Raw genomic sequence first — 14,360 nt, 5'->3', positions numbered from 1 at the left:
TATATGTTTTGGAGGATGTTTCTTAAGTTCATAATAAAATTTAAAGTAAAAATCTCACTGAAATGTCAAGTTCTATTTAAATATAGTGATTATATTGTGAAAATCAAATGCAGATCTTGTATTTTATAAATGATTCCACTCTGTAATTGATTCTATTCTGTAATCTATTTCACATATCTAAAGTTACAAATGACAGCAAATGCCTGTTATAATTTATTTGTAAATTATAAGATGGACTACAGGAGGAAATGTTATAAAGAAATTGCTAATATATCAGGAACTTGACAAATATTTGGACACACACAGAGCTAATCATTTTCAAAAATCTACACTTTTAAATTCCAACTTAATTACACATTATTTAGCCAAATCTTTGATTTGAATGAGTAGGTTAATATTTAAGCCAAATTTTTCATTTAGAAAAAAATAATATAGTTTAGCATACCTTTGTTGAAGCAATTGTATGACATTAATATTAAAACTGCTTCATAACTCTTATGTGAATAATGATTGACTGAATTTTGTAAATTAATAACAATTAAAATCTGAGGTAAAATATACAACTATTCAATTTCATAGTATTTTGTTCTTACCTGAATAACCATATATCGCAATAATACTTGAAGAAAAAAGCAGGTTTGATCCTCACCAATTTTTTCACCTGAGACAGCTGGCAAGAGCGGGGTTATTTCTTCAGGATGTATTTTTGCTAAAATGCAAATCATAATTGAATTTCATTAAAGACAAATTTCAATAAAGTATCAGAAAGCAAAGAATCCAGAGGAATCAATAATATTTTTTTTTAAATAAACTGCTAATCCTATGGCAAACAGGATGACTTAAATATCTCCCCAGAAGAGAAAAGCTTTACATCATCATTTCTATTTATCCATTCTTAAAATTCCTAATTTTACTCAGGCAACCAAATTTCATAAGGCCATTTCTTTCACCTTGAATGATAAGAAATATGACTTTTTTTCTGGTTTAAATTTTCAGGAGCTAATTTCCCATCCCCTAGATCTCTTCAGATGCTTCCAAATTCAAGACCCTAATGAGTGAAAAGAAATCCTGAGGAAGGTAATAAAGTTTTCCTGGAAAGATGAATTTAATATGAAGTCAATACCAGGGGCATAAATTATTTCTTCTTATTACAATGCCTTATATTCTATGAATACTCCATTTTAAGTGATCCCTAAAGGCCTGATCTTGATACTCAGGCCTGATAAAAGGGCAAGTGGTCCACAGTGGAGAATTATAAAGATGAAGTGGATGGAAAGGTCTCCAAAGTAAAAGGACTTCACTTAATGGAAACTTGACACTATATAAAGGCCCAACATTATGGTAAAAAGTCACAACCAAAAAATAAAACCAAAAATGACATAAAAAAAATATATATCCTTTAAATCCCATCTTAAATTCTATCTTCTATAGAAAACCTTTCTTGATGACTCTTAATTTTACTGCCTTTCCATTTCCTTTAACGTAGACATAATGTGTCTTTGCATATTTACTTCTTTCTTTTCTTCCTTCTTGGGTCATGAGCAACTGGAGGCCAAGCATTGTCTTTTCTCTTTCTTTGTATCCTCAGCACCTAGCACAGTGCCTGGCATGTAATGGGAACTTTAAAAATGTTTACTAACAAATCCTCATCTCTATACCAAAGATAATTGTTTCTAGCTCTGACTTTTCTAAACTCTAGTCTCATTATTTCTAACTGCCATCCATTTTTTTTTTCTGTCTAGATATTTTACTATATTTCAAGCTCAACATATAACATCAAATTTATCATCTGTGGCATTCCCCAAATTCTCTATTTTCAGTGTCACAGAGATTTAAAATCTTCAAATTATTACTATAAACTGAATGTTTGACTTTTTTCTATCCTTCATGCCTCCATACCCAATTAGTTGTCAAGATGTTTGTTTTACTACATCTCTGTGTCTGTCCATCTCTGTCTCTTTTTCTTTTCTGTCCTCCCCATTCTCACTAAAATCATCTAAGTCATATCCTTATCACTTTTTTTTTGGATGGAGGATTTTAAAAGCCTCAACTCTTTTACCTCTCTATTGTTACCTTCCCCAATCCATACTTGACACTACTGCCCAAGTAATCTTCCTAACAATACCGCTTTCATCATATATGTCATCTACTCAAAAATTTTCAATGGCTTCCTACTGTCTAACTAAAGAAAATATAAGTCTACTTTATCCTGATGTTGAAGGTTCTCTAGGAATATTTTCAATGTACCATTACTCCTTTTCACTATAGTTTAATCTAACTGTATGATATATCATACAGTACGTTATCCTACCCTCATCTGCTTAAATTCATGTCATTTTTGGTCCTTAAAACAGCCTCCACTCCTCTCTTCACCTAATGAAATTTTATCTCAGGCAGCACTTCCTCTATGAAACTTCTCTTGATCCTCAAACAGAAAATGCTATTTCTCTTCCCAAATTTCTAAAAGCATTTTGTTTGGCTCATTCTTTTGTACTTTTTCACATTATGTTCATATTATACACATTAAGAGACCTCACTAATACACCCTACTTCTTTATTCTGGGTATCTTTAAGGGTAGGAATTCTGGATTCTTTAAGGGTAGGAATGGTGTTATATTTTATCTTTGTATTCTAAGTACTATGATGAACTGAACTGAATTACTATATTCAGTTTGACAGGCAATAGTGGCAGCAACTATATAGAACAGTTTAAGTCAGGAAATTCAATGCTATTTAGCATATGCAAAAAAAAATTTTCAATTAAACTATTCAAAATACAAAAGCTTATAATTTTTCAACATATTTATAGTTTCATATTAGAGTCTAATCTATTAAAAAATATTGTTCACTCTAACTGAAAGAAAAAAGGTATTTATTAAATGCTTTCTCTGTGGAAAGCACTACATTAACCACAAACTTATATGTAACACATATAAACATATACATATAGGTATACATAAACATTATTATGACATATATTCACTTATATTGTGGCAGGTGAAAGATGAAACTGACTGAGGAAACAAAGATTTGGGTTTCTGAGCAAAGTGATGCATACCAATTGCCCAGTAAGTTAGTTTCAGTCTTTCTTCAGCTTTAATACTGGATCCCAAAATACAGGAGGCAGTAGATTTTTATGCATTAAAAACAATTAATCAAATAAGATCAATTAGTTAAAAGAAAGCAATTAACCTGGATGTAAAATTAGGTCATCTGATTTCTAACTGGAGGAAAGATTAGAGACTTTCCAAGTTATTAGGAGAGCAAACAGATGCAATTCTCTGAAATCAGAAAAAGAGCTATCTCACTTTCCTTGGGAGTATGTATTCAATCAAAGGAACATGAAAAAAAAAAAAAAAAAAAAAAAAAAGATATATAACTATGAGAAAATCCTTCTTCATTCTTCAGATTTGACCAGATTTCTGTAGGGCATAAACTAGGTCTTTAGTTAAGGATTGCTAAGTAGCAAATAAAGGAGGATCCAACTTCCTAGCCACACAAGGCTAAGTTCAAGCAATGCCATATAATTTTGTCATGATTCTCACGATGAAGGAAGTTTCCTCACGAGACAAAAATTGGGCTATACTCATAATTGAACAGAAAGGGAACTGAACTAAGTCCATAATTGAGTCACAAGATGGAGTCTGTAAGATCCATTCAAATGCTTCATAAAGGATTAATATCTATAATTTTTAAAAAAAAATTCTTCATTTAGACCGAATGAATGAATGAAAAAGCATTTGTTAAATGATTTCCATATGTAAATCATTACCCTGAAGGCTAGGGACATGAACAGAACAGTAGAACAGTCGCTTCTCTCAAGGAGCTCAAATTCTACTAGGAGTTGAAACTCAGATTTCAGCTGCAAGTTCAATATAAAGGCTCAGTGGTCCTTGGTAGCCAGGCAAATAGCAATGCATCTTATTTAGTGTCATTTCCATTTATATCATCACAAGCATTTCTAATGTTGATGGTACCAAGGGCTTTAATGGTGTAAACTTTCTTTTCTGGATCTTCAATAGCCATCTTCAAATCCTGTGATTTTGTTGTAGAATCTCTTTCACAAGAAAGAAGGGCTTATGATTTACACCCACAAATTAAATAAGTTCACAAATATAAAGGATAAATTCAACATTTAGTAATGTTACTTACTATCAGATGAAAAAGGAGTAGGATTTATAAGTGTATCAAGTGTACAGGGACCTCTTGAAGACATGATTGCTGGAAATCCAGGTACAAGGCAGGCAAAAATTAGTACCTGCTCTTCTGCACAATTTGTCTGAAGTGCCTGAAGCCATAGAAGATATAGCCGAATTCCTTCACATCTTATCTACCAAAAAACAAAAATATTTTCAAAAATTATTCTTAATGTAATATCATCACAGTTTTGCAACAAAAAAATAAGATAAATGAAACTTTATAAAAACTAATACTATTGGTAACAAACAAGTGCTACTAAGAAATAAAGCATACTGGCCAATTCCCTTGATCATCCATTTGGGGAAAATAGTGGCAAACATAAGCTACCTCCTCCCTCCAATGAAAACTATAACTTGTTTAACCTAAAAGTAATTATTTAAGCTAAACTACAAATGTGTATGATACTCTGAGAATTCACATTTCAAAAAGAAAATGAAGATGTTACAATAAAAACCTAACTCAATGAGATCTGGAAAACTCTAATTTTCCTATTCTGCTCTTTTTATTTGCTTCTTTCTTTCCACTGTATACTAAGGATGGATAACAATATCCTATTAGAATGATGCTAAACACCACCTTAAGCAAAAGATCGCCTTTGTCTTCCCCTAAACTTGCTTTTTCTAGTTTACAAAATCCCTGGGACTTAATGAGATTTTTCTCCATCTCTCCAGTCTAAAAGACAAATCTAAGTAGAAGTTATAATAAAAATCATAGTTAAGTAGTTAGAAATAATATAGTTTCTATTTATATGGTGCTCTATAGTTACAATCCATCAACTATTTCACCCTCACAACAGTCTCCTAAGTTATTTAGTGGAAATATTATTTTACAGATGAGGAAACTGTGACCAAAAAAACTAGTTTTTCCAACATCATACAATTATTTTAAGTGAAAGAAGGTGGTCACGCCCTCCCTGACATCTCAGGAAGGGAGATGAAAACACCAAAGGAAATAGGAAATCAAATCAGATTAGCGGGTTTCCAAAGGGGCTCACTTGAAACAGGTATACATAAATCCATCAATATAGGAGGCATTACATATAATTTACATAAGTACATAGCAATATAACACAGACTAACAGTAATATAATAAATAACATGAATCAACATGAGAATTTATACATGTCCATAAGTCCTAGAAATAGTCCAAAAGGAATCCATTGTCCATTAGTTCATGTGCCAGGAATCCAAGCTTTGAAGTACTGCAATAGTCTCATCAACAATTTTTCATCTCAAGGAATCCAATGATTCTTTCTGGTTTTCAAGAACTTGTTCAGTCTCATCTTGTGTTAGGAAATCCAATGATGCATGAAGATTTTAAAGTTCTTTTAACAATCTCATTGTCAGCCATGCTCTTTCAGTGTCAGATGTTTCTTAAATCTCCTTTGTTTTGAGGTTTTTCTCTTTTTCTGTTTCTCTCTGATGGACAAGGCGAATACAGCTCATTGGCACCCATCTGATTCCTTCTCTATCTGTACAAATACAAGCAAACCCTCTCTCCCAGGCAGTTAACCTATCTAATTCCCTTCTATTTACCACTTTTGGGATTTCTCATCATCATCTGGTAATTACATTGGAGCTGTTTGCACTGGACACTGCCCTGCTGGGTTAAAAGGCCTGTATTCTGACCAACTGTAATCTCTTCCTGCCATGTGATTATTTTTAGGCTGATTGATCACATTAGAGTCCTGACCTTCTAAAGAAAGATAAATAAATACAAATGATCCAAGTTCAGGGCTCTCTCTACTATTGATCAACTTATCTGCCCCTTGTAACACTACTATCTCTCCTTCTGGAGACTCTCTTCTCTAAACTTTGAGACAGTGTATGACTCCATTCTCTCTCTTCCACTAATTAATCTAATCAGTTGCGAAAACCTGATATTTCTATTTTCACAACATCTCTCAGGTCTGATCACTTTTTTCCACACACAAAATTAACATCATGGTATAAGGCAATTATAACCTCTCACCTAGATAATTACAGCAGCCTAACTAGTTCCTTTGCCTGTAGCCTCTCCCCATTCCAATACATCCTCTAACTTCTGCCAAAGGGATTTTCCTTAAGCACACATCTTGACTGTGTAATTCCTTTACTCTGCCAGCTCTAGTTACGTCTTATTGCTTCTAGGATCAACACTTTTAAGTCCTTCAAATTCTGGTCCCTATCTTTCCAACATAATGGAATTTATTCCTCCTCCCATATTTAGCAATCCAATCAAACTGGCTTTCTCTTTAGATTTCACACAAACACCACCTCTTAACTCTATGCCTCTGTAACTGTATGCACTCTCTCCTTATCTCTACCTCTTTACCACCATCATAGTTTCTCTCTTCCTTTAAGATGCAGTTAATGGGGCAGCTAGGTGGTGCAGTGGATAGAGCATCAGTCCTGAAGTCAGGAGCACAGGACTTCAAATTTGATCTCAAGACACTTAACACTTCCTAGCTGTGTAATCCCTGGGCAAATCACTTAACCCCAATTGCCTCAGGGGAAAAAAAAAAAAGATGCAGCTAAGCACCATCTTTTGCATAAAGCTTTTCTTGATTCCCCTAATTTACATTTAACTATGTTATATGTATATAATGATTAATTAACATGACATTTTTATTACATATATTTGCATATCATATATGAAAAAATATGCATTTAAATTAGTTTGTCTAGTCCTTCAGAATGAAAGCTCATTATGAATAGGCACCATTTAATTCTTTGGACTTGTACCTCCAATGACTACCACAGTATCTGGTACATGAAGAGAACTGTAACCACTCAAAGGAGTTTGACCTCTCCACTCACATAAGATCAAGTGGATGAAAAATATTTTCTGTTTAAAGTTCAGCACCTTTCCCCCCTCCCCCAAAACTAAGTACATCTCAACAATGAGTTGAGTCCAAAGTTGAACAAGAAAAGATCAATCTAGATAGCTTTTGGAAAAACTCAAATTTCCTTTACTGATTCCAATCTTTCCATGAAAACAAAAGGTTTATAGTTTCAATAGTAACTTTCCTTTTTTTTTTTTCAGGAACAGTATTTATTTGGTCAATAATTCATTTTTAGCAATTCAATTACAGAATATTATAATGCTGGTTACAAACATACTCAATATGATTTGATGGTTACAAATAATATTGGGCACTACAAGTCTGAGCAAAGTATGATACAAAAGGTTATTTTTTGACACAATAGAATGAATTGTCTTCAAAATCTAGTAATGGCCTAGGTATGTCTATATAAATTACTGTGGACTACAATAGTAACTCTCAATTGATACTGACATACTATGTAACTGCCTCCAAAGAATCAATAGTAATCATTGCACAGAAGATAATGAAGAGCTAAACAGAAGATGTGAACAAGATGCAATATATAATCAAAGTGAAACTCTGAAGAACAGGAATAAAAGACATTATCAAAGAATTATATAAGAAGAAGAGAAGATGAGGTGATCACATGGCAAGAACAAAGGTTAATAACTGAATAGCTAAAGTGTATAAATGCTACCTTCAGGATGTCAGAAGAATACAAAGAGATGCAAAATGTGTGGACCCTGTGTGGGGAAATTTTGAGAGGATGTAATAATAAGCAAGATTCCCACAGGATATATATACGCATGTATGGGTAAACAGTCCATATGGCTGAAGGAAATTTCCAAATCATCAAATCACATAACCAATTAACTCAAATTAAATGAAGATACGGAGCATTTATTAAATACCTTTCAAAGAACAGATACTGAGAAATATAATAAGAATGGGAATATAAAGAGTTGAAAACTGTTCCTGCCCTCAAAAGGCTGATAGTTTAATGGGGAAAACAACATATAAAAGCTACATACAAAAAAGATATACACAGGATAAATTGAAAATGATCTTATGGAGAAAGCACTAGCATTAAGTTTTTCTGTTTCTATTTAAAAGATAAATATATGTTAAGAATGAAGTCCGACTGACATTTTAACTTACCCTCCCAGAATAACAACCTTTAAGTTGCCCTAATTACTATATTTCATTAAAACCCAAGGTTTAAAAGACACAAGCCATTAAATCCCATTGATATGCTCTTTCACACTTTTTTATACTTTTCCCACCTTTGCTTTGCACTGATATTGGGTCTCCTTCTGTTATTTATATCAGAATTATGAAGCTCACCTACTTTTTATTAGTACAATAGTGCCCCAAACTGGAGCCAGTCAGCAAAATGTGGAGAGGATTTTGAGACACTTTATTTTAAAGGGATCATTTTATTCATTTAAAAAAAAAAAAGAAAACTACAACTGCATAACAGAAAAACTGAAGAAGAGAAGGATCACAAATAAGAAAGAAATCAGTAAAAAGAGCCTTGGAAAGAAGAGTACTTCAGGAAGAAAAAAAATGAACAGCTCACATTTCAATTGAGATAAATTCATATCTCAGTTTATAGTCAATATTTATGAGATATTAAACATAATACATACTGATTGTATGACTTTAAAAAAGCCTTCTCTTTATATCATCCATAATGAATTTAGAAAAGTTAATGTGTCAAGTTTTAAGCTGCTGTGACTTTTAAAAATTATTAGCCATGTGTTGAATTACTCTCAGTAAAATGCTGGTCCAAAAATAAGTGAATATCATATGTTTCTAGACTATAATCTGGACATCATCAATTGGTATGTGCTTTTAAAGAAGACATTCATTTTAATACAAATGATAAATAAATATATATATAAATAAATATAAATTATATATATAATAAATAAAAAAATTTGGATTTGTACCTCCAAGGGCTTAAAAGCATATATATATAAATAAAATGACAAATAAAATTTTTTAAAAAGCATCATCAGGAAGGTCAGTGACCTTTCTTCATCAGTCTATGGATAGAAGTCTTTCACAAAAGAAGTACTGCATCATAACACCTCAAAATCCAAGAATGTTAGTGTAAAAAGGAATCAAAGATTTTGTCTCATCTAAATTCTCATTTGAGATAAGAAAATTGATTCTAAGAGTTTAAGAGAGCTGTCACACAGGGACAAAGTCTCTCAGCTCCTAAAATCCAATACAATTTCTACTATACTCAATAAAACTAAATTATAGATTATCACAGAAATTTAACTATGAAATAAAAATATTAACATTCTTTTTCACAAATGTCATTGATTAGCAATATATCAAATTAGGATCATATTTTTAAAAGTTTGTTGAAACAATTAATAATTTTAGCAAAGTAGCAGGATATAAAGTAAATCCACATAAATCATCAGCAATCCTATATGTTACAAACAAAATGCTGCAAGATAGTAAAAAAAAAACAGACATGTATGTATGTATGTACATACACACACACACACACACATACACACATACAACACACACACACACACACACACACACACACACACACATACACACACCCCTCATTTAAAATAACTCTAGACAGTATAAAATACCTTGGGAGTATATCTGCCAAAGCAAACCCAGGAAGTATATAAACAGAACTATAAAAAAATTTATTCAAATAAAATCAGAATTAAATAATTGAAGAAATATTAACTGTTCATAGGCAGGGCCAATTTAACAAAAATGGCAGTTTACCAAAACTAATTTATTCAATGCCATCCTAATTAAATTACAAAACAAACCAAAAAAAAAAAGAAAACCTTTTTTTGCTGAATTAGAAAAAAATAACAATTCATTTGGGAAAACATGGTTAAGAATATGAAAGGAAATTATATAAAAAAGCAAAGGAAGGAGATTTAGCAGTAAGAGATCTTAAATTATGTTATAAGGCAGTAATCAAAACTATCTGCTACCAGATAAATCAATGGAACAGAACAGATGTACAACTCACAGCAGCAAGTAAACATAATAGCCTTGTAACTTTCACATATAAAGACTTAAGATTTCACAATAAGCATTTATTGTTTGGTACAAATTGTTGGGAAAACTGGAAACCAGTATGGCAGAAACTGGGCATAGAGCAATATCTTACACCATTTACCAAGATAAAGTCAAAATGGATACGTAACATATATAAAGAGAATTATTACAAGAAAATGTAACATGGAACATGGAACATATTACTTACCAAAGTTATGGATAGGTGAATAATTTATGAATAAACAAGAGATAGAGAGTAAAATTAGGTAGAAAATGGATAATTCTGGTTACATTAAATTAAGAAAGGTATTAGACAAAAAAATGTAACCAAGATCAAAAAGAAAGCAGAAAATTAGAAAACAATTTTTACAGACATTGTATCAGATAAAAGTCTCATATCTAAAATATATGAAGAACTTTATGAGATCTGTAAGAATATGAGTCATCTCCCCAAATGAAAAATGGTCAAAGACCATGAATAGGCAATTTTCCAATAAAGAAATCAAAACAATTTATAATCATATGGAAAAAATGCTCTAAATCATTATTGATTAGAGATATGCAAATTAAAACAAACTTGGGGTATCATTTTACACCTACAAGATTGGGTAAAATGATAGAAAAGTGACAAATGTTGGAGGGGATATGGCAAAATTGGGGCACTAACTCATTGTTGGTAGAACTGTAAACTGATCCAGTCATTTTGGAGAGCAATTTGGAATTATGCCTAAAGAATTATTATAAACTACCCTTTGACCCAATAATAGAACTACTTGGTCTATTTCCAAAGATAATTAGGGATAAAAAAACAGAATACATATATTCTAAAATGTTACAGCTACTCTCTTTGTGGTGACAAAGAACTGGAAATTTCAAGGATGTCCATCAAGTGGGGAATGGCTATTCAAGTTATGGTACTGATGATAAATAACAAATGATAAGCTCTAGGATTTTAGAAAAACATGAAAAGATTTGCACAAAATAATGAAGAGTGAAATAATTACAACAAAATAGCACAGTAATAGCAATAGTATTCTAAGAACAATTTTGAGCAAATAAATTATTTTGACTCTTAAAAACTTACAACACAACTATTATGAATGCTATATGTTTGAAAGGAATAACAAGTTGTACATAGTAAATGTACAGTTTTATATTCATCTTTTTTATTTTACTATATTATGGAAATGTTTATTTTATTCCACAAATTAACATTTTTTAGTTAAAAAAATAATATAAAATCATATTTAAGGTGAAATTTTTAAAACTGTACTTTAGAGAACTAATGACATTAAAAGTCTGAGATTCTGCTTTTATCAGAAATAAATACCTTAATAGAATTTCCAGTGTGCAAAAGCTTCTTTAGAGTAGACCCTAAAATTAAAACATATGCATTTGTAATACAGGAATTCACAAATAAAGTCAATGTCGTGTAGCAATAACAAATATTTAAAATAGAAAAAGCAATAGTCTTATTAAAAGAATGCTAGATCTAATAAACAATGAAAAGAAAAAGAAAAGCAGTTTGATTCAAACCCAACCAAAGCTAAAGGTTAATTTCAAAAAAGAGTGACCTTCAGAAATGAATACCTGCTATAGACAGAGAGACCTTTTAAGATAATTCCATTTTAATTATGTAACTTATCAAAAGCCTTTCCTGAGGTCCAAAAGTATTTGATATGATAGTAATCTATTTAACCACATTGGATTTTATGTAGTACTTATCTCCTGTCATGCATAAAAATGAATGATAAATAAATCTCCAAAGGAAAAAACAAATTAATGTTTAAAGTCAACTAATGTTCACTTAGACACAATTTAAAGATATTAAAACCCGTGAGCTGTTTTTTTAGCAACAATATCCACAGTTGTGGCCTGAGTTACATTATTAAATTGAAAAATATAAAATCTTGTTGATAAGTACCGAAACTTACAGGCCAACTCTACCAATAAAATGAGTGAACTTTTTGTGCTACATCCCAGGAAGAGTGGAAAAAAAATTCTCCTGGCTATAATCAACAAAGACACTGGTGATAAAAAAACAAAAATGAATCTCTGTCTCTCCTCAAGGGGAGATGTACATATTTAAGAATTTGGAGAGATAAACAGTCCATTTGGGAAAGAAGGCAGTTTGGAAAGATCACGTAAAACAGAGACGCAGTAAAGGCAGTAGAGATTCTGTAAGGCACATACAGCGGGGACTGAGGGCATTTTTGTAACTGTGTCCCCAGTTTTTAACACAGTACCCGACATAGAATAAGCATTTTAATATTTTGTCAATCATTCATACTACTTTGGGGCTTTTAAAACAATTACATATAGCCTGATATCATTTATTTCCTTCCAAAAGTAGAAGACATGTCTCACTGCCTTTGTTAAGTAACCATATCTTATAATCTTAGTATACAGCAAAATTTCATGAAGCAAATGACAAATATATAATTAGTCAATTAAATCTGATAGCCTCAATTCTGTGTACTTCTCATTAACTACCTTTTCATTTGTTTCATTTCATTATTTGTATGAACAATCATCAATATTTAAATTTACTAGCATGTAGATTTCTTAAATTAAAACGATCTACTTTAAGAAGCACTTTTAGAAGACATCATAGTAAATTAAGTTTTGATATAATTCTAAATTTATTCATGCTAAGAGAGAGCCTGCTTATCTTCAGAAATTTCAAAGTGCTATCTGGAGAAAATGGGTATGGTTTTTCCATAAATTACACAAACAAAAGTGAAGAAAGATTATATTTAATGAAGATGAAAATATTAATATCTCATTCTAATCTACTCCTGGTTTAGGAATCCAAAGCTTATGAGAAATATCACAAATCTTGATAATGTCTATTTTTTCCCTACATTTTGTACTGGGATTTGAAGAGAATAACTTCAAGAAGTGAAATTAAAGGGAAAAAAATGTTTTTCAGGCATGGCAGCCAGTTATGTCTTTTATGTGCTTATAGTTAAGATTCCACTCTTACTTTTAGTAACCTATGGCAAGTATATACTACCTGTAGTATATCAATCTACATTTATACATATATAAAGAGATACAGATACAGATTTAGTCATTTTATTTAGAGGATGCAAAATGATAGATACTATTACTATTGTAAAAATAATTTTTTAAAGTCCTACATGTTTTATAATGTGTGATATGCTATTAGATGCTACATTTATCTAAGTAAAAATCTATCACTTCCTTGCATAGTTTAAAAATAAGTATAAGAGAGTTATCTGGAGTGTATCATCACTGTGTCAAAGCAATTAGATCATTAACTAAACAAATAACTTCAGTACTACAACTGAAAAACACCAGACTGCTTGCAGCAAGGCAAAAAAGGAAAACATTTTTTAGAAAAGTGAAAATGGCAAAAAGCATTTATTAAATATGTCCATGTCAGAGCAGCTAGGTGGTACATTGGATAGAGCACCAGTCCTGAAGTCAGGAGAACCTGTGTTCAAAACAGGTGTCAGACACTTAACACCTTCCTAGCTGTGTGACTCTGGGTAAGTCACTTAACCCCAATTATCTCAGCAAAAAAAAAAAAAAAAAAAATTCCATTTCATTAACAAAATGATATTCTATTACCCACAGTCCAAAATTCTAATAGTGACAAACCTTTCTTTTCCCAATTACTTTGTTTTTTCTTTTCATTTTTATTAAAAGTTTTATCTTATATTATTAAAATTATAAATTCAACAATTGAGAAGCTAAATTACTGATCTTGTAAAAGTGGCTTACATAAGAGGCAGTGGTAGCTTTCTTCTTATCAAGTGAAATAAGATCTATGTTTGTCTCAGTTTCTTCAAGGTAAGTGCTATCTAAATGTTAGCTATTATAGATATCATTATTATCAAATTCATTCATTGCCACCACATCTCAAAACATTCAAAACTGGGAACAGTGGTAAACTGAATATGGGTTGATGAGGGGAGGAGAAAGTAGTAGTTGTTTTTTGTTTTGTTTTGTTTTGTTTTGTTTTTAAAACAAGGATTCGGATATTTATAATTTCTCTAAAGAAAGTAATTTAGGAAAAGAAGAAAACATTTCTAAAATTGTCTGGAATCCAAAAATCACTTATCTTTATGCTCCACCTACAGGATAAACAAACTACTTTTAACACTATTCTTCAGTATGAGTAAGTTCTCTTCATCAAACTAATTTGAAATTTTAGCAGAAGGAAGAAATTGTAGTATTAGAAATTTTAAAAAATATAATCTTACCTATGCTGTGATAATGCCATCGAAAGAAAATCCTTTCAGGTAGTAGCTGCAAGATTTTCTGTATAAAA

At 31.2% G+C, this 14,360-nt stretch overlaps 1 protein-coding gene across 4 annotated transcripts in view; it reads right to left on the bottom strand.

Moving 5' to 3' along the window:
* The window catches only part of RALGAPA2 (Ral GTPase activating protein catalytic subunit alpha 2), a 409,655-nt gene that overhangs the window by 335,983 nt on the left and 59,312 nt on the right, over positions 1 to 14,360 (bottom strand). For 3 of the 4 annotated variants that reach the window (XM_031951043.1, XM_031951042.1, XM_031951044.1), the window contains exons 1-2: positions 4,153 to 4,298; positions 594 to 709 (exon numbers count right to left, since the gene is read on the bottom strand). In XM_031951043.1, the coding sequence (XP_031806903.1) occupies positions 594 to 709; positions 4,153 to 4,216 (180 nt within the window). In that variant the 5' untranslated portion in view covers positions 4,217 to 4,298. Of the gene's footprint in view, positions 1 to 593; positions 710 to 4,152; positions 4,331 to 11,390; positions 11,435 to 14,292; positions 14,351 to 14,360 lie in introns of those variants that run through there. The other variant, XM_031951045.1, reaches the window with a different exon arrangement.

This window comes from Sarcophilus harrisii, chromosome 2, assembly GCF_902635505.1.
Source record: "Sarcophilus harrisii chromosome 2, mSarHar1.11, whole genome shotgun sequence".
Classification (NCBI taxonomy): Eukaryota; Metazoa; Chordata; class Mammalia; order Dasyuromorphia; family Dasyuridae; genus Sarcophilus; species Sarcophilus harrisii.
The sequence above is the reverse complement of the archived record's forward strand: the minus strand, read 5'-3'. Positions and strand labels throughout refer to the sequence as shown.